The sequence below is a fragment of the Nannospalax galili genome, unplaced genomic scaffold, assembly GCF_000622305.1.
Source record: "Nannospalax galili isolate Female #2095 unplaced genomic scaffold, S.galili_v1.0 scaffold100, whole genome shotgun sequence".
Classification (NCBI taxonomy): domain Eukaryota; kingdom Metazoa; phylum Chordata; class Mammalia; order Rodentia; family Spalacidae; genus Nannospalax; species Nannospalax galili.
In genome coordinates, this window is record NW_008352891.1 from 6,345,726 (window position 1) to 6,371,910 (window position 26,185).

The 26,185-nt window shown below is 46.8% G+C and overlaps 1 protein-coding gene across 4 annotated transcripts in view; it reads right to left on the bottom strand.

Moving 5' to 3' along the window:
* Nucleotides 1-1,272: 1,272 nt before the first annotated feature.
* The window catches only part of Asap2 (ArfGAP with SH3 domain, ankyrin repeat and PH domain 2), a 183,959-nt gene continuing 159,046 nt past the window's right edge, over nt 1,273-26,185 (bottom strand). For 2 of the 4 annotated variants that reach the window (XM_008850137.3, XM_008850136.3), the window contains 11 exons: nt 24,819-24,904; nt 22,636-22,751; nt 20,702-20,769; nt 19,108-19,221; nt 17,014-17,266; nt 14,550-14,684; nt 12,764-12,926; nt 6,666-6,715; nt 6,263-6,333; nt 5,764-5,886; nt 1,273-3,652 (listed from right to left, as the gene is read on the bottom strand). In XM_008850137.3, coding sequence (XP_008848359.1) covers nt 3,578-3,652; nt 5,764-5,886; nt 6,263-6,333; nt 6,666-6,715; nt 12,764-12,926; nt 14,550-14,684; nt 17,014-17,266; nt 19,108-19,221; nt 20,702-20,769; nt 22,636-22,751; nt 24,819-24,904 — 1,254 coding nt within the window. In that variant the 3' untranslated portion in view covers nt 1,273-3,577. The remainder of the gene's footprint in view (nt 3,653-5,763; nt 5,887-6,262; nt 6,334-6,665; nt 6,716-12,763; nt 12,927-14,549; nt 14,685-17,013; nt 17,267-19,107; nt 19,222-20,701; nt 20,770-22,635; nt 22,752-24,818; nt 24,905-26,185) is intronic. The other 2 variants (XM_008850139.3, XM_008850138.3) reach the window with 1 other exon arrangement.

Here is a 26,185-nt window from a genome sequence, read left to right on the forward strand (position 1 = left end):
ACATAAATAAATAAATTATTTTTTTTAAAAAGGAATACATAGAGCTGTTTACTGTGAATGAGACCTGTCCCATATGGCCTTCCAATGACTCATGATCACTTGCTTGAAACTTGAGGCAGGCAGAGGTTTGGACTTCAGATCCTGACTTCACACTGGTTTGGTATAGTGTAACTTAAAATCAAAAATACCTTGGGCAGACAAGGCAGCTCAACAGGTAAAGGTATGTGTGAAATAAGACATTGTTCATTAAGACAACACCTAGCAAACTCATATTAACCTCAGAGTACCTTAGAGGATAGCTGCTCATGTGAAGAGCAGCTTCTTAAAAAAAACAGACAGTGCTGGGTATGGTGGCATATACCTTTAATCTCAGCAGGTAGATCTCTGTGAGTTCAAGGCCAGCTGGGGCTACAGGGAGACCCCATTCCAAAAAGACCAAAAAAAAAAAAAAAAAAAAAATTAACATTTATGGGGCTAGAGTGATGGCTCAGTTACGAGCACTGGCTGCTCTTGCAGAGAACCCAGGTTCGATTCCCAGGACCCTCATGGCAGCTAACAACCATCCTAACTCCAGATCCAGGGGAATCTGACACCCTCTTCTGACCTCCACAGGCATTGCATGACATGGGTTCACTTACATACATGCAGGAAATACATTCATATACATAAAATTTTAAAAAATTACATTTATGCTCGGTGTGGTGGCGCACACCTTTAATCCCAGCACTTGGGAGGCAGAGGCAGTTCGAAGCCAGCTTGGTCTACATAGTTCCAGGACAGCTGGGGCAACAAGGAGACCCTGTCTCAAAAAGACAAAAACAAAAACACAAAAACATTACATTTATTCAGGTCGTGGTACATACCTTTAATCCCAGCACTCAGGAGGCAGGGGCAGGCAGATCTCTGAGTTCAAGGCCAGCCTGGTCTACATAGTGAGTTCCAGGACAGCTGGGGCTACAGGGAGACCCTGTCTCAAAAAGACCAAAAAAAAAAAAAAAAATTAAATTACATTTCTTTGTGTGTAGGCATGCATGCACCATGGTGCATGTGAAGGTCAGAGGACAACTTACGGGAGTCAGTTCTCTCTTTCCATCTGTCATGCTCTAGGGACCAAAATCTGGTCATCAGGCTTGTTAGCAAGCACCTTTACCCACTGAGCCATCCCACCAGCCTGAAAGTAGATTTTAATGGAGCTCATGGACTGTATCCTCTTTAAGGAGTGTCAATATCAAACACTTTATGAAGATTAAAAACATTAAAAAGAAAACCATGTCTGTTTAAAAGTACTTTTATTTTTTTTCCAGTCAAATGACTGGTTAACAGGAAGTAGATTTTTTTAAACATGCTCTAATTTATAAATCACTGCAGTAGGGACAATGAAAATAAGATCAGTTTAGGTTATACAATATGTACAGTTGCGCTGCAACTAGACCAAAGTAAGTGAATGAATCGAGTATCTTACATCTCAAAATAGCATTCCAGGATGCAGACAGATTGTTCTCCACCCTCAACAGATCATACTAGTCTGCACACCTTATTTCTGAGCCGCCCTTCCTCCAAGTCAGACCTGATGGAAAGTGGCAAAGAAAATGCCCAAATTCTGCAGCTGAAGTTCATGAAATGTAAACTTCAAATATAAATAGATATCTACAATGTTTTCCATTCAGTTAATTTTTTTTCAATTTGCAAACAGCAAATAACTAAGAAAGGATAATTAGCAGGGAAGTTAATAGAATTTCTCCTCTGGTAAAATATTAATTACTACACAATAGCACCACCAAATTAGAGAGTGGAAAAATATTTCCTAGGTATTTATGTACCTGTGAACCTGATAGATTGATAGAAATTGGGACTGGAGTTTGTTGACATAAACCTGATTCCTCAGAGAGCTGGTACCAGTTCATCGACCGATGAGAAGGTACAGACATGGGGCCGTTAGAGCAGACACTGAGAAGTGCACTGTGCAAAATGCATCTGTTCACACTCTTAAATCTATGAGAAAGTGACTGAAGGGTTCAAACAACAGAAATTAACAAGTAGTGAAAATAGATGTAGTGCTTAAAAACAAAAGACTTTAATTACAGATCTAAAATATTTTTACACGGATCGTTGTAAGGCAGAAAGCAATTAATATACAACATCATAAGACATTTCCAGTTTGTCCTGTATTCCTTAAGAAAAAGAAAAAAGAAAAAGCTCCATGCTTATGAAAGCCTTGCATCAGAAATTAAAAGACAAGCTGCTTCCGTCAAGTGTACCATCGTGAGCCTTCGTTGCCCTATTTTCCAAGCCTGCACGTCAATCTATTCCTTTTGTTCAAAATCCAAGTGGGCACCATATGCTTGCCTATTGACTCCAAAACAGTGCCAGAATTTCCAATATTCCTACTATGAATCTTATGCTCACAATTATTAAATAGAGGTATGACAGTTAAGTTCATTAAACTAATGAGTTTTGATTTTATCATACACAGCCTAATTCCCATCCCCCTCCCCGCATATTGTAAGTTTAAGAGTGAAATGATGGCTTTAAATAGTAAAACTGGGATGTATGGGAGTATTGTGCTCCCCGGGACCTACAGATTTCTTGAATACAAGCAGATGGACAGATTACATTTCAAGACAGCATAGCTACCATTCCTGTTGGCGTATCCTATTAAATACAAGACACTAGGCTGAGTGGACATCCTGGGGAACTGGGAGGGAAGGGCAGTGGTGCCTGTGACAGGAAGTGGTGAGACATGGATTACTGTGTTGTGGTCTGTGCCACAGTATTCTACTTGTGTACAGTTGCTTTTGTTGTGACCAGGGAAGTTGAAGGAGGCAAATTCTAAAACACATAAAGCATACAAGCTAGTTTAAAGAACTGTTTTGCAATCCATCATCCTTAGTTTTTAACCAAATTCAGGAACTGCATTTTTAAAAACCTGGAGTGGAATGGACTGATGTTAGCTATGTTATAATAACCTGTCAGGAGTTTGCTGGGTGTCACTGTTCACAACAATGGGTCATACATGCAGGAGACCATGACAGCTGTCACCTCACAGGCTAGGGCCAGAAAGTACAAGGCTAATGTAAAATTCCCAGACATTGGCTGAGTTTTAAATGAATACATCTTTAAAGGTAAATGGATGGCATTCTGTGGACGAAGTCTGGAGTCGGGCTACAGACTCCAGAAGCAACATTTTACTGGCCTGTTAAAGTGACAACTGTACTAAAGGTAACTAATAGTAGAATTGGGTCAAAAGGAAGAATTCCCAAAATTCATTTAAGCATTTTAGGGTTAGCTACTTCTGGAGATGCAAGATCTTGGTTATATGGTTAAAATAACTTTTCAGTTCACCTTTTAGGAAATTTGGCTTTTCCTAATAAAGTATAGCAACGTTTCATGATAACCACAAATTATAAAAACAATTTGCTTATATATAAAAACTGTCTTTTGAGTTTTTAAAACAGAACAGTGGTATGAGGGAGGAAAGGCTGCCGTACGACACAATGTGGCTATCTGGCAAGAGTTTTGGTACCAATAACAAAACAGGAACATAACAGTTAAAGAAAGGCTTTTGTTCAGTAGCGATTTAGTCAGCAATAAAGTGCACGAACGATACAGGAAATGCTCCTTTGCGGCTGGGATCTCCATCAATGTGGCCAATCTGAAATGAACAAGTTTAGGTTATAAAAATTGCAAACTTGAAAACTCTGGAAGCATGATAGCATTTGTGTTCAGAGGGATCCTTCTGTCAAAGAATGGCAGGAAAGCAACTACTTCATTCTTCGTTTCTTCCTCTTGCCATACTTGCTAGAGTACCCGCCTTCCTCCACAGGGAGCCCTCACATACCTCTCAGATGTTTTCATGTGAGATGCTGCCCTGGGCCCCAGCATTCTGGGAGGTACCAGGGTAGCCATCTAGTCACCACTCCCCACTAGGGTAGACATCTAGTCAGCACTCCCCACCAGGGTAGACATCTAGTCACCACTCCCCATATGAACAAAGAAATCGAAGCCGGGTGCAGTGGCGCACGCCTTTAGTCCCAGAGGCAGGCGGATCTCTGTGTTTGAGGCCAGCCTGGTCTACACACAGCAAGTTCCAGGCTAGCTGGGGCTACAGGGAGACCCTGCTCAAAGAAAACGAGAGAGAGAGAGAGAGAGAGAGAAGAGAAATTTGTGAGTTACAAAGCCATAGGAAATGGCAAAAGTGTGTGACTTGGCTTTATTGAAATATCAGGCATTTGTGGCAGGTTTTTTTTTTTTTTTTTTTTTAAAAAGTCTTCTTTTCAGCCAGGTGTGGCCTTTAATCCCAGAACTCAGGAGGCAGAGGCAGGAGGAATCTCTGAGTTCATGGCCAGCCTGGTTTACGTAGAGAGTTCCAAGCTAGCCAGGGATACATAGTGAGACCCTGTCTCAAAACACAAAACAACACAAATACAAAATCTATTTTCATTCTGCATAAATTATATACTCAAGTATAATCTCAGCCCTGTCAATGACATAAGCAAATGGAAATTGCCAAACTACAAGTGATGGGTTCTTGGAAAGAGGGCAGGCTCTGTGATCAGGCTAACATTAAGATTCTTTTACACCTGTCTGGATTTTCCATGCTTTTGGAAATAGGTACTTTCCACATGGCTAAGCCTGTGTCAGGCTGGAGTCCCATCCATGGGGCAGGATGCAGGCAAGTGTAAGATCAGACTAGACCTGCTTCCTTGGTGGGTCTTGGTGAGTATGTTAGTGGGGGAAGGGCAAAGTCAGGTTCTTAGAGCCCAGCACTGGATTCTCAACAGACCCAGTCATGCAGCAGGTGCTATCAATCAGCAGAGAGTGAAAGAGCTCAGCAGAAGTCAGCATTGTGGCCCCTACTGGGCTGTGTTGAGGGAGACTGCTGGGAAAGGGCATCTTCACTCACAGTTGATCAACACAAGAAAGACATGAATACCACCAGCAGTTCTGCAAAGCTGAGTCCCAGAGACACCTGAGGCAGAGAACTTGGGGGTTAGAACACAGAAGGAGGCTTTGTAGGAAGGACAGCTACAGATCAAGTCAAACCCCTTGAGCCCAAGATATACCAGTTGAAATCCTTGGTGCCTAAGCTTTTGTCTAGGGAGCAGTGCCATGAGTGTCCACTGGGTGGCAGTCGCTATAGAGTGCTTTCTATATGCACACCATTCCAGGGGTTTATTGCTACACCCCATACACCCATCTGACCATCCTTGTCTCATTGCTGGTGCTTTCACAGTGCTGTGGGCAACTCCCTTTCATAGATGACGTCATCCAAGTGTACAGATCTAAGAACCAAGGCCCTCAGCCTGTAAGTGGCTGTGTGTGTGAACTACTAGGATCCCTGGGAGAAGACCTGTGCCCCTCTTGCTCCTGTGCTAACTGGATGCTAGGCGTCTCACAACTTGTGTCAGGGTCAAAGTGACATGGGGGTTCTGCCCTGCAGGCTAGCTATTTCTGGATCCCTTGCTCCATTCATCCACAAAGGAGGGGCTCCATGCAGACACCTGGGGGAGTACAGGGCTCTCACTTCAGGCCCTCAAGTATACTCTGGAAACCCAGCCTGAGTGGCCTGCCCCTTGGACATGGAGGCATTCACCTCAGGGACAGATCAGACCCACTCAGAGAAGGGTGCCCATACAGGAGACACCAGAGGGTGCTGAAGACAGAGTGGCTACTAGTCTAAGGCCTGATGGCAACACCAAAACCAGACTGCTCGGGCTGATAGCCTCCCTTAGGTATAGGCCTCGCAGGCCCCACCCAACTCACCCACCACTCCTGGTCTTCCTCCCCATCCACAATGATCACATCCCCCTCAGAGAATGTCAGCTCATCTGGGTTGTCGGCCACACAATTGTAGAGCGCTTTCACCCGCTTGGGCTTGGACTTGGTCTGCATCAGAAAAGAGAGAAGGGGTGAAGTCTAGCATGGCAGGAAGCCAAGCCTTTAGGCAGAGAACAGGCTTTCCACTAGTACCATGAGCTGAAAAACCCACAGAGATCAAGGAAGGTGGGGCATCTCAATGCAGCAGTCCAGGTGAGCAGGAGCCTGGGCAGAGGTAGGAAATGAAACAGCTGGGGCCTGGTGCTTATGGAGCCTGTACTACAGCTATGGTCAAAGGGTCAAGTTAACCACCTCCCTAGATCACACAACCAGCACCAGAAAGAAACCTTCGTTCTTCTGGCCCAGGAGAAACAGAAAGCCCAATTGCATCAGAGCCCTCTTAACTAGCAGAGCATGGGGCAGGAAAGCAGACTTGTCCACTTACCGCCTGTGACTTCCGAGGCATGGGTGCTGGGGGTTGCAAGGCCATGGCATTGGACAGCAGACCTGTAGCTTCTGTTCCAGAGAGAGCCAGTGTTAGGGCCAAAATGAAGCAACTTTATAAGACCCCCTACCAATCGTACAAAATGATTTAAGAGCCCAGCAACAGGTTTCTCCGGAAGTTCTGGTGTATGCAGGGAAAAGTTTCCATTCAAGCCAGAGAACCTTCTACCTTCACAGAATGTGAAAGGCAAGACAAGGAGCCTGAGCCTTACTAAAGCTGCTGGGAGGAGGGTGAGAAAACTGAAGATGGACCACAGCCAGGCCCTGCACAGCGCTGACACCTGCCTAGAAATGTCCTCCGTGGACTCAGCAGAATCAACCCCAGATTCAAGTTAAATAATTACCAGGTCCTCTTGGTTGGCCTTTGTTGATCAGTGGGGTCGGCTTGTCAGCCCTATAAAGAAGGAAATACAGATTTATTGATACTCAAAGCTACCTGCTCTAACTGCATCCCCTCAGTAAGGGACCCATTTGTGCTCACACTTGAGCCCGTTTTTCCCACTCCCCAGCTCTTGAAAAAGGAAAGACCCAGAGCAAAGTGCTAGACTTTAAACCTAAGACCAGGACCTCCTCCAAAGCACCTCTGTGCACAGTAGCCTGGGGCAAAATCTGGGCACTGGTCTTTGCTTCAACTCATCATTTGCTTGCCCCAGCCCCCTGCTTGAGTCTTAGGCCTCATGTGAAAGGAAGGGTTGACTCTTAGTTAATCTCAGTCCTGAGTGGCTCTGCCAGGGCCCATGCAGGCACCACGGTCAGCATCACCCATGCCTCTGAGCTCTGTGGTCCCTGCTCCTGGAACCACCATGGCCAGCCACAGGCCTGTTGATAAGCATGTATCCAGCATTTCCCAAAGCCACACAGCAGAAACGCACAAACAAGGAGAGGTTCTCACAGCTGGCAGGTGGGGCTCTATCACTCAGGCACACTACTACCTGATCTGGTGAGAAGTGGCATTTTCACCTGTAGAGGGGACACTAAGGTTTTTTTCGTTCTCTAAAGGGAAAAGAGACCCAAGTCTGTGGAGGGCCAGGAGAGGAGCTTTATCTTCAGCTGCCTAAGGGGTTAGCAAGGTGCCAGACATACAACAGGGCCAGGATGGGCAAGCCCTGGGAAGACAGAGGAAGAAAAGAAAGGAAGGAGGAATTCAGTCCATAATGGCATTCTTTCCACTTCTTTCCACTTTTCCATGCACGTCATCTCTCTCTGACACTGGTGTCAGCCTTAGAATGCAGGGGCAAAGAACAAAACCTGGCTGTATTCTGTATTAAAGGAACCAGGAAAAAAAAAAAAAAAAGGGCCCAATGTGACTTCTACTGCCTCTGGGCATGTGTGTCCTGGCTGACATCATGCTAAAGAGCTAAATTCCTAGCCTGGAGTCAACCCAGTCATGAAACGCTCACAAGAGGGACTCAGCCCAGTACCTTAATTGGCCAGCCTTCCTCTCAAAAGCCAAGTAAAGAAAGCCAGTGTACCCAACACTCAAGAGCCAGACGGGTCACAAGTTTAAGGCCAGCCTAGGCTTCTTACATAAAAAATAAGTGGTGAGTCTCTGTAGCAAGTATTCAACTCTGTCTGCTACTGAGGCAGAAAAACAGCTTTAGATGATGCATCAGTACACAGTGTGCCATGCCAGTGAAACTTCACTTACAAGCACTAAAATCTGTATCCCATATGAATCTCACATACCACAAAACATCCTCCTTGGAATTTTTCTCCCACCATGTATAAGTACAAAACCCACTGTTAGCTGGTGAATCATGAACATAAGCGGCGGCAACAGCTGACCTGTGGTTCCTGGTTTGCTGCCTCCTGTTCTAGGAGAACAAATCTGAAAAGATAGACTTATACCATGCTCAAAATTATTCGGAGAGGGTATAGCTACTTCCTTTACAAAGAGTATACACTGAATCTTCTTTAAAAATAGCAGTGACAGGCTGGATCCAGTCTTCCAAATCTCTCTTGGACAGGCATACCTTAACATCATCTGCTTCATCCTCCTCCACCTTTCCTTTCAGCTGTATTAGAAACCAGTGAAGCAGCGCTAGAGAGAAAACTCAGCAGCAGCCCTAGCTCTAGCTCTTCTGGGCACCAGGAGAGCCACTGCGGGGAGCATACTGCCACCTGGCCCTTGCTGGCTAGCATTGACTCAGCTGTCTGGGCAGTGTTGTTTCTTGTCTAGAACTTCAAAGCAACTTGTCATCTTAAAAAGCAGTACTTAGTTAATTAAAATAAAATAAAAAAAAAATACCGGGGGAAAAAAAAAAAAAAGCAGTACTTAGCTGGGCATGGTGGCGCATGCCTTTGATCCCAGCACTTGGGAGGCAGAGGCAGGCAGATCTCTGTGAGTTCAAGGCCAGCCTGGTCTACATAGTCTTTAATCCCAGCAGTTGGGAGGCAGAGGCCAATGAATCTCTGTGAATTCAAGGGCAGCCTGGTCTACATAGTGAGTTCCAGGCCAGCTGGTGCTACTGGGAGACCCTGTCTCAAAAAGACCCCCCCCCCAAAAAAAAAGCTGTTTAAATTGCTGATGTGAATTTCAAAAAAAAAAGAAAAAACAAAAACAAAAATAAAAAACCAGTAGCTTGAAGACAGAATCCAAGGACGAGGACATTACAAGGGGAGAAGGAAGGTAACACAAAGCCTGGGCTCTGACTCAGGAACCAGGAAAGGCACAGCCCATGGCCATTTGGTATAGGGACTTGGGAAGCATGCTTGTCACAGTGTAACTCAGCAGCTGATCTTACTTCAAATCTCTGTTTAAGAATAGGAAGGTGTGGATGTGTGTGCACTGTATTTTAGAAAGATGTTCTGCAAAGCAGTACATGTGACTGCTGCTCAGTGTGGAGTGCATTCTTAGGAGGCACGAAGCTCTGGCTTCCATCTCCAGTATCACAAGAGAAAGCAGGGGTGGGGGTAGGGGGGCACGATGACACAGAGAGAGACAGAGAGAGAGAGATTGAGATTTTCGAAGCTGGAAATGGAAGGATGAATTTTAATCAACCTAGCTGATCTGAGCAGGAGAATCCCATGCCTGTGTGAGGAGAGCCCTGAAAGAGTCCCAGGTCTCCTGTAACAACCCTATGCAGCCAAGAACTTTTAGAAGTAGGAGACAGGCAGGCTAGGCAATAAATAAGAGGATTTATCAAAAAATAACACACAAACCAACAACTAACTATGTGAGGAGATAGCAAATCCCTGAATTCCCAGTTATCTACAGGAATCCACAGAAGGACTAAAGGGCACAGCAGAGAACGTCTGGTCTGGGGACTACCAGCTGGTAAGAGCATCTCAAAAACAAAGTGACCAAGTAAAAACTTTATTTCTTTTCTAAACTCCCAGAAAACTTATACCCTTCAGGTAAGCTACCAGTGACCCCGAGTTGCCCAAGAAACAAAAACACTCAGACTCAGAGTTCTCAACAGTCAAACCAGACTCCTCAGGGAAACCCACTGGTATGATTTGGATATGAAATCCCACCTCACGTGTTAAAGGCTTGGTTTCCAGCTGACACACTTTTGAGAAGTGTTGCATTCTGACCTAATCAATGGGTTTATCCCTTGATGGATTCATAATTTGATGGCATTATTAAGACGACAGACACTAGAAGGCGGGGCCTCATGGGAGGAAGCAGGTCACGAGGGGCATGCCTTTGAAGGACCTATCATGTCCCTGGCTCCTTCTCCACTCTCTCTCTGCTTCCTGTTGCTGTGAGGTAAGTAGCTTTGCCCCCACACATCATGCTGCCATAATGCTCTACTTTGCCACATGCCCACTACAATGGAGCTCAATGGCCCTTGAAATCTCTGCAACTTGTTAACCAGAATAAATCTTTCCTCTTTCAAACTGTTTCTCTTAGGTATCTGTAACAGTGAGGAAACTCTAACACACCTACCTTGGCAGCTCTGTGCACAGGAGTGCAATCTGCCAGCCAGTGTTTAATGTCTCTCTTGCAGCAGTGACAGATGGGCACAGAGTAGTTTACAGAGAGGAAACAGCCTCTACCACACAGAGGCCAAAACCCCAGAAAAAGAAAACTGCAGGAAAGTAACATGAAAGTAAATGTCCAGCCCTGTACCCTCAACCCCTATCATTCAGTCTTGGAGAGATGAGAGAAAAAGAGCCTATGAAAGAAAAAAATAGATACTACACAGTTAGACTCATTATATAAGAACAGAAATGGAAAACTTGATAGAAAATTAAAAGAAAAAATTGAGAAAACTCAGAAGTACATTTTTTTTTTTTTTCTGGTGTTTTTGAGACAGGGTCTCCCTGTAGCCCCAGCTGTCCTAGAACTCACTATGTAGACCAGGTTGGCCTTGAACTCACAGAGATCTGCCTGCCTCTGCCTCCCGAGTGCTGGGATTAAAAGTATGTGCCACCACACCCGGCTAGAAGTACATTTTTTAAATAGGCAAGGAAACAAGGCAGGGATAGAAGAGGAGGTGGCCTAGGGTCAGCTGGTGAGAAAGAGCCCATTCTCCTGCTGCCATATGGAACCCGGTGGGGACTGTACTCCCAGCCCTACCTCTAGGCACGAGAAGCCACCATGTTGTCACTACCACCTTTTCCCTGAAGAAGTGACTCTGGACCCAAAGGCTAACAATGGTGGAGCCAAAAAGACCTTTGGGTCTGCGGTTCAATCTCAAACACAATACGCTGATTTGACCTTTGAGAGGCTGGGGGAACTGTCAGAGCAGTTATTTGATAAAAAGAAGATAGCACATTTAGAGGAAAGGCTGAGCCAATATGACATCTGAAAAGTGAGACTTATATTAAAAGAGACAATGGGGGAAAGGAATTTAAAGCATTAAATTAGTGAAGTTTGTTAGAGCCAGGCAAGGGAAATATCAGCCTCAGGGGAATGGACAGAATATGTGATCCATGAAGGGTGGCCTGACTAAAGATCCAACCTGGGTAGGAAGAGGAGGTACTGACACAGCAGAGGACAGCTGGCTTGATGGGGGACAGAGACTAATGTCCAAGTGTGGGTGTTAGAACTGGATGTGATCCAAGCAAGGAAAAGAGGCTTTGGCCCCAAAGAGAGGTGGAGGCAGAGCCAGGAAAGCAGTTCACAGAGGAGCGACATTACGATTGTGGGAACCAGGGTTCTCACCTCCAGAAAAGGGAGCAACAAGTGTGGGAAAGGAGAAAATTAAAATGCCACTGGAGAGATGCACAGGTTATGACTCTTCCATGCACACCATGGCCCTCTCAATGCATGGTGCACCTAGACTGAATCACTGCTCATGCATTAACAGGGCAGAAGGAACACTGGCCAGTTTCCAGGGCCTGATCTGTCTTTGGGAACCTGTCTTGGCCTAGGCCTCATGTTGTGAGGAAGCCATACCACCTGGAGGGATGACATGCATGTGGGGCATTTTGGTCAGCAGCCCAGCTGAGGTGCTGTTGAGGCAGCAACAGCTACCAAGTCCTGGAGAGCTTCCATGACACAACATTATTAAATGGCTCCCGGCCTTAAAGTCTTCTCAGCTAAGACTTCAGATGCTATGGGCAAAGATAAGCTACTCCACTGTGCCACCTGCAACCCTGATAATGACAGGACTCATAAAACATGAGCACAACGAAATAGTCTCGGGGCAGTAACTGTTGGTGCCATCTGTCCCTAGAGCAAGTGAAATTGGAGCTGTTGATGTGAGCTCCTGGATTTCAACACAGAAAGATACAGAGTAGAGAAAGGGTGCTCCAATGGCACAACAGGTTAGCATGCAGTACCTATACAGAATATAGAAAGACACAGAATGCAGAGACAAATGTGTATGTCCAAACGTAGTTATGCATATAGGGCGTACATGTGTGTACATATATGTATTCTGTAATTCTGACATCACCTACCACCCAGTTCTTGGCATCTTAATGGTATTCTCACTAAAGAAAGAAGAAAGAAAAGATACCCCCTCCCCCCAAAATAAATCCATTTTCTACTATATAAAGATCCAGATTAAGAGATTAAGAGATAACTGGAACTCTTTGTAGTGTGTGTGGGGGAGAAAGTACTCATCTGTAGGAAACACCTAAGTCATACTGCAGTGGGTCTATGCATTCAAGATAACGCCTCCAGGAGCAACACACAGAGCCAACAGGGGGTCATGTCTTGAGGATTTGATTTAAAAATTTCCAGTGTCTATACTAAACAGAAGTCTACATTGATTACATGGATTTAAGAAATAAGTTTGTAAGAAATTTTCAGCTAAAATAATTCTTATAGAATTAACTTTAAGACACTCAAGAGCTAATCAGCAAGTTACATAGGACTTAGTCTCTCACCTAGGTATGGGAGGAACAAAGGAAATTTCCAGGGCCCACACAGAAACCCAAACCAATAAAGGAGTAAGGCTACTGCAATTGGAAGCCCTCTGAATGTGAGGGGCAGGGCTGGCTGATGTGGCCAAGCACTGAGTGGCTGGGCAGGGGTGATGGTTACCCGGAAGCTGGCTTCTGAGGCAGGCGGCTGGGTGGCTGGGGTGGCAGGGGTGGGGGCTTGCTCTGTGAGGCCCCAGGTTGAGTGGGCTTGCTTGGCTGGCTCACAGCTTCTAGTGCACCGGGTGTCTTGGCCACAGGAGGGGGCGGTGTGGGGGTCAGGGGATCTGTGAAGAGAGAAGGGAGAGGGAAACAGAGAGTGAGTCCCTCAGACCCCATCCATACCTGGTCTCTTTCTGGAGCCTTCTGCAGTAAGGGCTCCTTTTTCTAGCGCTCTCCGGGGGAAACCAAAGGCCTGTCTCCTCCTTGGCAGGGAGGGGTGAAGCAATAAGGAAAGCCCACCCTCATTACTGTGGAAACTTTTTTGTGGCTAGGGGTCTGTTCAGCCAGAAACCCACATGGAAGCCAGCCCTTGATTCTGTTCCCAATTCCCTGAAAATCAGAGTAGACAGGGTCTGGAGCCAGGCTCAGGCCTGGTGTTGGCCCTGAGGAGTCCAGCAGGTTTGGACCAGGGTTCTTTTGCCTGAGATAACCTATCACCAGAAGGGAATGAAGCTCTATGTGTTCCATAAGCTTGCAGTGGAGAAGATGTAAGAGCAAGCTGTGGTATGGGGCCCAGTCTGAAGCAGAAAAGGTGAAGGGTTCTATTATTATCATCTGTATTTTACAGACAGCGGACAGGCTCAGAGGCAAAGATATTTTGCCAAGGGGGACAGAGCTGATAAAAAACAGAGAGAGAAAGATCATGAGTCTGAGCCTGCCTTCACCCCACTCCTCTCTTACAAACAGCAAAGCACTTGCCAGGGGTAGTGGCCGGCTTCCGGATAGAAGCTAACACAGATGGAACAAGAGGGTCCACGGGGAGCAGAAAAAAAAAAAAAAGAAGTGATCTAGTTTATGCTCTCTTTGTTTCCTCTCCTTTTTCCATCTAAAGGAAAAGTCCAAAGGCAGATTAACTCGGGGACACCAGACTGAGAGGCAGGAAGGAGAACCAGTTATAAGTCTCCTTGATGCTTGACCTGGACATGTCTCAGCTGGGCCATGTCCCAGATCCTGAACCGGGCATTGGAGAGCCTCTGCAGAGCCTCCCGGATATGCTATCCCCGACATGGCTATCGGCATCTACTCTTGTAGCAGGTCCTTGAGACAAAGCTACTTCTTTTTAAGTCACAGGAACTTTGGACTAGGAAGATTCCCAATGCTCTGGAAGTAGTGAATCCAGAGACACCGGAATCCCAGCTACTCAGGACAAGGCAGGGCAGGGAGCAGACAAGGCTCCTGTCACTGACTCACTGAAAGGTGCTGAGTTGTGCAGGAGGAGAAAGGCCTTTTTCCACTACCTGTCTCCCAAGCATTGAGAACTTCCAACCACACACTGGCATTGAAAATATCATGCCAGATTATAATCAAAATGATCATTCCCCAAATATTGAAAAATCACCACATGGCCAAAGGAAGAAGCATGCAGTGTAGTGGGGGGAAAATGTCACTAAAATGCTTAGAAAGAGAGAGAAAAGAGTGAGGCATCCTGGGGGTGTGGTGTGGGCATGGACAGGAGTTTATGGCTGCATCCTGGGGGTGTGGTGTGGGCATGGACAGGAGTTTATGGCTGCAGAGGTGGAGGCTGGAAGGGTTGAGGGCCACAGGGGCAACCATCTAGTATGGATCTGTGTGCAGGTATGCAGCCCTGCAGCTGCCTCCCCAGGTAGCTGCCAATAGTGTCCCCTGACTTCCAGATTTACAAGGCCCACTGGCAAGAAAGGAAAAAGGAAAAAAAAAAAAAAACATACTGGTAGATGTCACTCGCAGAGGGGGCAGCGGTGGGTGGACAGCTGGCGGATCTGACGAAGATCGCTGCCTGCTTACACCGTCCACACCTACACAGTTTGTCTTCCACAAGGTGTTAGCTGAGGAGGCTGTCTGAACTAAACCCACACACACACACACACATGCACACACATGCATGCACACACATGGAACAAAAACAGAAACAAAACACTTTGTTATTGATACTCTCACTAATAAAATGGTCAACATGAGCCTTCTAGAACAGCAATAAAACTCTGAGAGTTACTCTTTCCTCTAGTAGGGATATTGAGATGCACCAAACCAAAGATGCCCCAGGATGAATTGGCATTTTCAATTGGATGGTGAAATTTAAAATTTTTTAAATACATTGGTCAAAGAGGGAAATAAATAGCCACAATTTATCTCCAGAGTATTGCATTCTATGGAACTTCTGCTCATCTCTGCCCTTCCATTACATCTTTATGTGGGTCACGGAGACCCTGTTTTCTGCCAGCACAGGTAGGAGGAAGGGTATGGACCAGACTCAAGGAGTATGGCTCCCCTTCCAGCCTCCTGTAACATTTCTGCCTAGAAGTTGGTACAGATACCCAGTAGCTTCAGGTGGCCCTCACAGAGATGACACGTCCTTGGTCGCATCCTCTGCTTCACAAAGCTCTGAGTCTTTCTCACTGAGTGCCCTTTAATCGAGTGCACAGATGTGCCCCTGTGCCATGGTTATGCAGTCCATGGGGAGGACTGGGGCTGGCAGTGAGAATTAGCTACACCCTCTCAGGTCAGGATGGATTTACACTTGTCTTGTGGCCAGTGCTGGACACAGAATGATGTCAACTCTATCCCCCAGGGGATGAGAATTCCACTTTCCGACCAAGTGTGGACAGGGGAGATAAGAGAGAGGGGTACAATTTACTTTATCTGAAGAAATGTAGCTACAGAGAGGATGACAAAAAGAATGAGAAAAAGCAAACCCTCTGACTGTTACAAACTAAGAAATCAAGGTGAAGAGCTTACCAGTCCTTTCCACCACCAATAGACCAAATGAAGTCTCTCCTGTTATATGCAGCCAGCATAAGCTGCTCCTGGGAAGGCAGATGGCCAGTCCTTCTGACTGGGTCTTTCAGAATTAACACACATCTCCTCGGGAGAAGCAGTGAGATGTCTATAAGGACCTGCACTGCCATGGGCAGCCTGCAGGAGGCGACAGGGAGTGATCACCAACCCCAGTGGAATCAATGCTCTGTGGGAGGCAGGAGGATGATGAGCTGGGTCTCCCTGAGTGCTAGAGCAGGGCAGCGTGGGAGGGTCCTTCAGATACTCAGAAGAACAAGGAAAATGGAGCCTAGCAACGTTGAAAAGGACTTGCGCAGCATAATGACACGTGGTGCTTTGTTCAGCTTGGTCTTCTGACTACTGATTCCCACACTGCCCTCCCCTCACCAGTGGCCAACTGTGACGAGAGACGATTTATAATGTGCTTTTGTGCACAGCAGCAACAGCCAGGGGACAGCGAGTGGAATCTCTTGCTCTTTCCTGGCCCAACAAAGCCTGAGCAGCCTCTCCTTGACCTGGAGGCCCTGAAGACTACTACCCAAGGTTGGCAGACCTGGCAATGTTGAGCTGGCCACTTCAACAAGCAGTGTCCAGCTGGTCCTCACTATCAGACAAACTATTTCTTCTTTTTTTTTTTTGTCCTTTTTGAGACAGGGTTTCCCTGTAGTCTAAGCTTGCCTGGAACTTGTTATATAGCTTTGTAGACCAGGCTGGTCTTGAACTCTAACATCCGCCTGCCTCTGTGTCCAGTACTGGGATTAAAGGTATGCGCCACCACGCCCGGCTTTACTCCTTTTTTTTTGTCTTTTTGAGACAGGGTGTCCCTGTAGCTCCAGCTGTCCTGGAACTCACTTTGTAGACCAGGCTGGCCTCAAACTCACAGAGATCCACCTGCCTCTGCCTCCCAAGTACTGGGATTACAGGAGTGTGCCACCACGCCCAGCTTACTCCTTCATTTTTAAGGGATCCTAGAGATACCAAATAATCACAGTGCCATAAGCTGGTCCACACACACATGCATACACACACACACACACACACACACACACACACACACGAGAAATAAGAAAGGGAAGAATGAAGGCATGAGGAAGGGAGCAAGAGAGGACAAGAAGAGAGAAAGGCACTAGGGAAGAGCAGCAGAGGGCATCTCAGCTGACCAGCTGCAGGTCCACTCATCCATTGCCTCTGGCCTGTCTGGGGTGGCTCCGTGTTAACCAGTGTGCCCCCCTGCCAGAGTAAAAACCCAAGCAAGATCTTTACCACTGTTTAGCATGCTAAGGATGATGGGATTCCTTCAGGGAGCAAAAAGAAAATAACCATGAAACGAGCACCCACATATCAAAGTTGTCAAAGCCAAAACCCATATGCATTCACAGGGGACTCAAAGTTATGTACCTTTGCCAACATTCCGGGGTGGGAGTGGGGGTGCGCTGGTGGTGCTGGGAGCTGTGGACTGGGAGGAGGGTGGGCTGCCACTCAGGATAGCTCCGTAGGTCTCATTCTGCAAGATGTTGGGCACAAAGCCCCTCTGCTTGTCCTTAGCGAGGTTTGCAGCATCTCTGGCCAAAGACGCAGCATTGGGCTGAAGCTGGCTGGACCCTAGCTGGTAAAAGCTGACTGGCCGGTCCTCCCGTCGGTTGGGACTAGGCTGCAGAGAAATGCCAGAGCAAGAGCGTGAGATGCAGCTGAGATTCTGGGTGATACCAACTCAATGAAAAAGTGAAAACTCATGCACACCACTGCTGTTCCACAGGGGACCATTTCAGCCTTGCCCTGCTGCATGAGAGTCACAGGATTTTAAAAGCTGACTCATTTTGTGTCTTGAAATACACCTACTCATACTAAGCCAGGACTTATTAGTTCTACTTCTCCGTTCTCTGAAGGATTTCAGTGAAGGATTTCAAACAGAAGTTATTTCATCTTACCAACCTTACCTCTTGGCTTACCTCTGCATTGTCCTTGAGGTCCCCCTTCCCAAACAGACTATCTTACATGACAGAACAGCCAAGTTCAATTTCCAGTAGCTCTGTGACTAATTCAGAGCACATCAACATTTTCTTCTCATATTCCTGGAAATTGTTGAGAGCCCTCTAAATCAGGAGTAAATAAAATCTTGGTCTCTGGGATACGGCTTGCTTTTTTAAAAAAATTACACATGTGTGCACATGCATACACACATGGAGGTCAAAGGACAACTTGTGGGAGTTGGTTCTCTCCTACCACATGGGTCCCAGGAATCAAATTCAGGTTATCAGGCATGGAGGAAGTGAGTTTACCCACTAAGTTATCTTGTCAGCCTACCAGCTGCTTTTATAAATAAAGTTTTAGTGAAATGCAACCATGCCTGTCATTTACATATCATCTATGGTTGCTTCTGAGCCATTCTGACAGAGCTAAGTGTAATAAAAACTGACATTTTAGACCCAATGGCAGATCTGGCTCTTCCTGAAGGTCATGTGCTTTATTAGAAACAAATAGTTGGAATTATGATTCGGTAACTTAAGATTCAATTCACATGTTAAATGTCAGCTTGATGTCTGAATCTATGACCTTGAATGACTTATGTAACCTTGCTGACCCTCCTCACATGTTAAATAGTATACCTTTCCCTATTTCTTTCTTGTTTATGGTTATGTTGTGAGTTGTGTATGTGTATGCCGTACATTCAAGTGTGTGGTGTGTACATCTGTGTGTGTACATACAGAGACCAGAGGAGGACATCAGGTATCCTCTATCTTTCTCTGTTTCATTGCTTTGAGACAGGGTCTCTCGCTCAGAAGCTTCCCATTTCAGCTAGGCTGGGCCAGCCAGTGAGCTCTCAGGATCTGCCTAGGAGAGAAGTAGAAAGGGCAAGATGCCAAACCTGCCAAGGTCAATGAATACAGAAAGGAAGTTGTACTTTCCTGTGAAACAGCTTTCTGCCTTGATTATGGGGTAGGCCATTCACCCTGTGGCAGTGAGACATAGACCTGTGCCTGGGGTTATAGGCACACGTATCCATGCCTCACATGGTCACCTGCTGGGTGGATCTCTGTGTAATGACTCCATGGCAAGCAAGGCCCTTTCCCTACTCCAGCACCTGATCAACTCCCCCTCCAACAGTCACCAAAGAACCACCGGTTCTTCCATCAGCATGGGCTAGAGTTACAAGGCAAGGTGAGGAGTGGGAAGCACAAGACCCCAAACTCACCTAGATCAGTGTGCACATAAAGAAAGTTGTCCTTTCTTTCCTGCTAAAAAGCTTTCTGCCACTGGGTATGGCAGTGCATGCCTTTAGTCCCAGCACTTGGAAGGCAGAGGTAGGCAGATCTCTATGAGTTAGAGCCAGCCTGGTCTACATAGTGAGTTCCAGGCTAGCTGGGGCTACAGGAGACCTTTCTCAAAAGATCCCCCCGCCTAAAAGTTTTCTGCCTTGATTACAGGCCAGGCCCCACCCTGCTCTGAATGAAGCTCATCAAACCCTTTACCATGTGGCAGTGAGGCACAGACCTGCAGCTTCTCATCCACATCATCATCACTCTCATCCAGGTCCTCGTGCAGTAGTCGCCATTCATATTCGACATGAACGTGCGAGTTAAACCTTCCAGACAAGGCCTGAGTCAGCTGGGAAGAATGAGGGATGGTTAGTGCATGCTTGGCCACAAGGGACAGTCACCCAAGAATATCCAGACCAAAAGCAGGCAGGCAGTCAGGGAGGAGGGTCTTAGAAGGTCTCACAGAGAACATCCATTCTGCCCAAAGTCAGTTCATTTATATCTAAGTCTCAGTGGAGTTCTCATATCTGATTCACAGGACAACCCGACATTTCCGTCTCCTTGTCAGTGCTCTGTAATCTGTGGAGTGTGCCACACAAGCAAGAGATGTTTGGGACCTAAAAGGGCAGCCTGCAGGTATCAGCACTGCATATTGGAGTCAACTGAACCTCAGGAAAGGAAGGCATTTGCTGTTACCCCAGCCTTCTCACAGCAAGAGAACTAAGCCCTGCACAAACAATTACTTTTTCTAAAAAATATTTTATTATTTTTATGTGTATGCGTGTATTGCCTGCATGTAGGTAAGTGCACCTGTGTTGTACAATGCCCGCGGAGGTCAGACGAGGCTGTCGGATCCCCCGAGACTGGAGTTACGGACAGTTGTTAGCTGCCATGTAGGTGCTAGGATTCGAACCCGAGTCTTCTGCAAGAACAATCAGTGTTCTTAACCTCTGAGCTATCTCTCCAGTCCCACAATTACTTTTTCCTTAACTCTCTCACAGAAAGGAGATAGCTAGCTTATTTGAGATGTACAGAAGATATGTCAATACATGTAGTTGTTATGTAGGGTTTAATTTTCACAAAAGCCAGAGCGTTGCTATATGACTCTGGATGTTACTTTGCCTTCTTATACTTGCTTCTTCATCTATAAAATGGGGTTCATGGTAGAAACTGTTGTAGTTGCAAAGATTAGAGTTAATGGATATGAAGTGTCTAGAATAGTACCTGTTGCTCATCCTATACTTGTGTAGCATTTAATATTAATAGTGCTATTGATTGGGTACTTACTATGTACCAACTGCTTTACAGAGTTCAATAATTCTTAAAATAACCTTGCAAAGGGGGGTGACTGACTCAACTTCACAAATGAAGAACAGCTAGAATGAGTGTGTGCCTCAAGCTGCAGTGGGACACCCAGGATTGCTGACAGTGGCTCCATCCACTGTCCACAGCACCCCTCTTTCTGGAACAGAAGAGAAAGACAGAGCAGGTTGATCTGTACAATCTGGGCAGGAAGAAAGTAGAAAGCCAGCTGGGCATGCTGTGAAATAGGGAGCTCAGCCCTCATAAGTACTAGAATACAGGCAATGTGATAGCCCAGCCTTCAATCCGCGTGCCTCATAGGCACATACTAAGTTGTAGGTATCATCAGAAGTGGGTAGCCATCTGGCCAGCAAAGACTCCCCAGGATGTTTCTGCAGGTCAGTACTTAGCTTGTTCCAGCAGGTGTGTACTGTGATGTGTGCTGCACCGTGGCCCTTGCTCATTGTCCAAGGAGACCCTCTCTCCCTGCATACCCCATCCCCTATCCACCCACAGTGGAGACTCACCAGCTCCTCACAGTGCTCATGCTTGAGACGCTTGGCTATGTCCAACGGCGTCTCTCCTGACTCATTTGCTGAAAGTCAAGACAGAAGAAAGGAGATACAGCCAAAGTTGGTGTTACAGTTTGCATATAAAATGTCCCCAAAGCTCAGATGTTGAGGGCTTAGTCCCTAGATCTTGAGGGGGTTAACTTCACCAATGGATGAAACATTCCTGGTTAGAAGAAACAGGTCAGTGGAGACATGCTACTGAAGACTGTATTTTGTCCCTGTCTCTCTGCTTCCTGATCACCAAAAAGGTGAGCAGCCCCCTCCACTACGTTTCTGACTCACCGTCAAAGCAGCTGTCCTCAGACTGAAACCACAAACCAAAATAAACGCCTCCTCCTTAGGTTGATTTCTCAGGTATTTGACACAGTGACAGAGAGCCAACTAGCATACTTGGCAAGGGTCTGCTCTCTAAGGGTGACCTAACAAAAGTCACAGCAGCTGAGAAAAGCTACTTAAGGAAGAAGGGTCCATTTTGGCTCAGTTTGAGGGAACAGTTCATCATGGTGGGGAAGCCATGGCATTGGAAGCATGATGCAACTGGCTACACTGCACCTGGCCACGCTGCACCCACAGTCAGGAAGTAGAGAGAGAATGAATGCTGATGCTCAGCTCACTTTATGCTTTTTATTCAGTTTAGGACCCCAGCCCATGAGATGTTGCCATACTTAGGGTGGTTCTTCCCACGTTAATCAACCTCATCTAGAAACTCCCAGGAAATGCCCAGAGGTTTGTTTCCATGGTGATTCCAAGTTCTATCAAGCGGACTGCAGAAAAGAAACACCTTGTTAAACTGAGCAGGACTTATGGGATGCAGTAGGCCAACCTGGGCAGGATTGACTGTCATATGACTGCACAGGCTACAACAGAGTAGGGAAAGTATGACTTTAAAAGAAAGGATTGAGCTAACTGAGATATAATAAAAATTTTAAACTGTTGAAGCAGCCAATTAGCTAAAAGGATCAATCTCACTACAAGCTATCAAGAGGCGGGGCCTCCTCAGCAAGACCATACATAGTCAGCCCATGCACTTAAGGTAATAAACTTTCAAGTCACTCATACATTTGAAATTGGTACTTTTTCTATGTAAATCTCTGCCAACAAAGTTTACTCCTGCCCCCGGAGACAGGGTCTCCGTAAATAGTCCCGTCTGGCCTGGAACGTACTATATAGACTACGCTGGCCTCAAATCCTGCCTCTCTCTGTCTCTAAAGTATGTGCCACCATGGCTGGCTTGATTAATTTTGGGACTCACGGCTTCCTAGCAGGACATGCCTCTTTCCTAGTCTACTCTTCCCTCTCTGTTCAGTAGTTCTCCTTCAGGAACTAACAGCAGACTATCTCAGTGCCCTGTGCAGTGGCCCTTGTCAGTGGTCAAGTGGACAGATGACTGAGGGGAAATGAAGGTCAGGCAGGATCAGGATCCACTGTAGAGGCTACAGATAAAAGGAGAAGACAGCACAGCACCTCCTCAAAGTCTCCTAGACACAAGGGCTCAGTTTGATCCTGGTGGGGAGCCAGGGTTGGCGGACACTCCCAGTCTTGTCTAGATTCACACAGCTCAGCCCTGCTGCAAGGCCTAGCCTCGGCCTTTCTGAAGCCTGCAGGTACAAGCAAAGGCTAAGACAGACAGTGGGTGGTGCCTGTCAATGCCCAGGCCAAGGAATCCTTCCAAGGACAGTGGAGAGAGGCTCTTTCTATCTATGTCTCTGTCTCTCTAAGGAACATTTTCTTCTTTTCAGGTAGGACAGGGGCCCAGCATGAACACTGCTTCCAACAGCAACAGCAACAGCAATAGAGAAGTGCAGACCGGAATCAGAGGAGAGCAGTTAGGTAGACAAGAGGCTGGAAGAGATCACAGCCTCATCCCTGTTGGACCCCAGGCAGCTCACCTATCTCAATGGAGGCCTTCCCCCGCAGGAGGAGCTTGAGGCACTCGGCGTTGTCCGTCAGGCAGCAGTAGTGCAGGGCTGTGCTGCCCTTGCCTGTCTGTTTATCCAGGTTCCCACTGCTCAGAACAGGGTCAGAGAAAGAGAAAGAATAGTCATAGGCCAGAAGACTAGAAACTGCCCCACAGAGAATATGGGGCACCTGACTAGGAGAAGCAGCCTGCATTCATAGCCAAGTTGCAGCAAGCAACTTCTCTAGATCAGCCCCACGGTGGGTAGGACAAAGCACTGTCAATCCCCCAGGTGGATGGTATCAGCCCTGCTGGTATGAAGAGGCAGTCCTAGCACAGGCCATGTGGGAGAGAATGTAATGATGGCAGAGGGACCAACAGGGAATGGTGGCCATGCTGCTTCCCAGTGGGGGTTGGGGAAAGCCTAGAACCCTTTTCACTAGACCCACTGTTCAGCCTGCACAGCTGGCCCCTCCTGCCACACTGAAGGACTTGCATTTTTGGGGGGTGGGGGTCCTTTTTGAGACAGGGTTTCCCTGTAGCCCCAGCTGGCCTGGAACTCACTATATAGATCAGGCTGGCCTGGATCTCATAGAGATCCACCTGCCTCACAGAGATCTGCTTCCTAAGTGCGGGGATTAAAGGCATATGCCACCACACTGGGCTCAATCTTTTTTCATTTTGATGTCTCCATTAAGGAAGGAAATCTACTTTTCCAGTCCAGTGTCCCGAGGCTCCTACAACCCTGCTGGCCCTGGGATAGTCCTCCGAAAGGAGATGACGAGCAAACACTTCAGAAGAGTCTCACATGTTCTTCCAACATACAACAATACCAGGTTATCCCAAAAAATGTGTATTTGCTCCACAGACATGGGATAAGCCATTCTACCCAAAGTGTCCCCATCACCAAGGAGGGATACAGAGACTTGAGTCCATGGATAGACAATCAGGGACAAAAGTGTCCTCATTGGGTGGCACTCTGTTCCCATCAGAATGAAACCACTGTTTCCATGTAAGAAAGAGCCTTCTTATCTTTTTTTGCAGTGCTGAGGATGGAATTCAGGGTTCATGCATGCTAGGAAAGTGCTTACCACTGAGCTCACCCCAGCCCAACCCTCTTTAACCAATGCATCCTCTACTGTTGTCTTTCTTCTAAAATGGAAGAAAAACCAGGCTTTTCCTTCTCCTGCTCTTGGAGAATTTACACGGAGACAGAGGTTCTAATCAGCTGCTTATCAAAATGTCGGTGGAACCCTGTTCTATGCTGGGGGCTGGGCTGGACCATGGAGTGTCTAATTTGCTCAACCAGAAGTCCTGTGAACTTGGGCTCTGAAGGAGCTGCGGGACTTAGGACCCACTGCCCTTCAAATTTCTACTTTCCAGTTGTTTCTTCATTCAGCTGCCCTGGAGGGCAGGGAAAGGCTGGGGTCACAACAAACCACTCCTTTTCATGCTGGAATTTCCCAGTCTACTCACAGCTTGTTCCGTGACCTTTAATTAGCACCCTCTGTTGCAGTACAGCCAGACCCAACCATGAACAAGAGTCAAAATACACACTAAAGGGTCTTGATATGTGGCTTGCAGCTGCCAGGCAGGTACACACAACAAAAGCAGCATGCTCTGAATAACAGGGACTCCTGTGTCTGTGGTAAACTGTAAGTGCATCTCAAAAGCCCATTTCTAGTCAAGGCTTCCAAGCAGCCTCTTGGCAAAACAGCCACAGTCCAGTGCTCTGGTTTATAATCTCTGATTAAGACCTGTGCCTAATGTATGCATCTTAATTCCCTCACAGCTCCCTGCTGTCCTGGAGACTGGAAGACCGACAAGACAAATCTGAAAAATGCTCCAATCACAGCTGGTGGCCCAGCGCTCACATGGTCTGCTTTCCTAGGCTGGAAGTCCAACAGCCTTCACTCGCTACAGTCTCTCCTAGGCTCTGGAGGTTGGATCTTGTAGATACCATGAAGGTCTTCTAATCTCACACTCCAGGGCTTTTTTAGGGATTGCTATTACACTCCACAGCTGCCAGCACTTCTTATGTCCCATAATTCATATTTATCCCCGAAGACAGGAGCATCTTGGCAACACAGTTCAAGTGGTGAGGCTGTACCTAGCCCCCTCCTCAGAAGCCCCAGAAACAAGAATAAAGGCTCCCCTTAGTCTTAGAACACCCACCTGTTCTGCACCAGGAAGTCCACAATGTGAAGGGAAGTCCGGTCCACGGACCTGACTGCGAGATGGAGAGCCGTCTCATCTGGCTCCTGAAAACCAAACCAAAACATTCCAAATCTAGCAGGATCTTTCAGCCTCAGGCTCACCAAGGTAAAACATCGTATGTCCTTTCCAAAACCCTTTGTACCTTTCCCAAAAAGTTTATTTACCTAAGGCACAGAGTGCCTGCTTTTAGTCTCCACAGTAATCTTTACCCTGAGAAGGTACAATTTAGAGACTGGTCCTATGACCTCCTTATTCCACAGGAAATAAGTGAGGAATTCTGGGGATTTCAGGTCCAAGTCTTTTTTCAAGTCCTGTGTTCTCCCATCCCTGCACATCAACACCGCAAGGTGGTGCTTGTAAGCAAAGGTCCTGTTCAAAGCCTCCACACGGCTCCCCAGGCCTCTTACAAACTAATCCCTTCACCTGCTCCCAGGGTAAAGGCGAGATGTGTATTTTTAAAGCAAGGCTCAAGCGTCTCACCTGTGCCTACAGATAATGCTAATACCTACATGGTCTTCAATTCATACTACAAGGTGCATCTGAAGGTAATTTTGGCAAGTGGAGAGACGAGATGAATAGGGGTTATTTCAAGCAGGTAGGTGGGTCAAACAATAGAATAGAAAGAAACAGCCAAAATATAGGAGGCACAGGTAGGGGAACCTGCCTCTTCTCCCACCTGCCCTGCCTGCTCAGTCCTCTGGCCACAGCAGAGCAGTGTTGGGTACACCCTGCCCTAGACTCAGGGCTTTTCTCTAGAAAGAGAATGGAATGGTCATGGTTTGCAAGTGCATTAGCCCATATCTAGGACACTCCTGTGCCACCAGGAGAAAATTTTGCCACCCTAGTGTCCCCACTCAGACATTTTGGCATGAAATTCTGGATCCAAACATGATGGCCTTATATAGCATTCTGCCATACAGGGCGAACCCAGTCCTAAGGACAGGAGGTTCTGCAGATAGAATGCATGCCCATGAGGAATCTGTGGAAAAGATCAGGAGACTTATCAGCTCCCTAGGTACTGAGAGTGTACCACAGACCCAGTCCTGAGAGCAACCTCAGGAGCCTGGGGGAGGTGTCTTATCCATTCCCCCTGGAAGGAGAAAACATGGGGTGCAGGTTTTAAGACAACCCTGTCAGTGTACTCCTCTATATGGCCTCACTGACACCCCAGGCTCAGCTTCCCACACAATCATGAGGCTCTCCCTAAATCTGTTCATGGTAGGGAAGGTCCTTGGAGGCTTTAGGACTTCTAAGAGGATGGAGTCCCCTCCACTTCAGATGGGCTTTCTTTTCATAGCTGGCATTAATTACACCTTTGGTTTAGG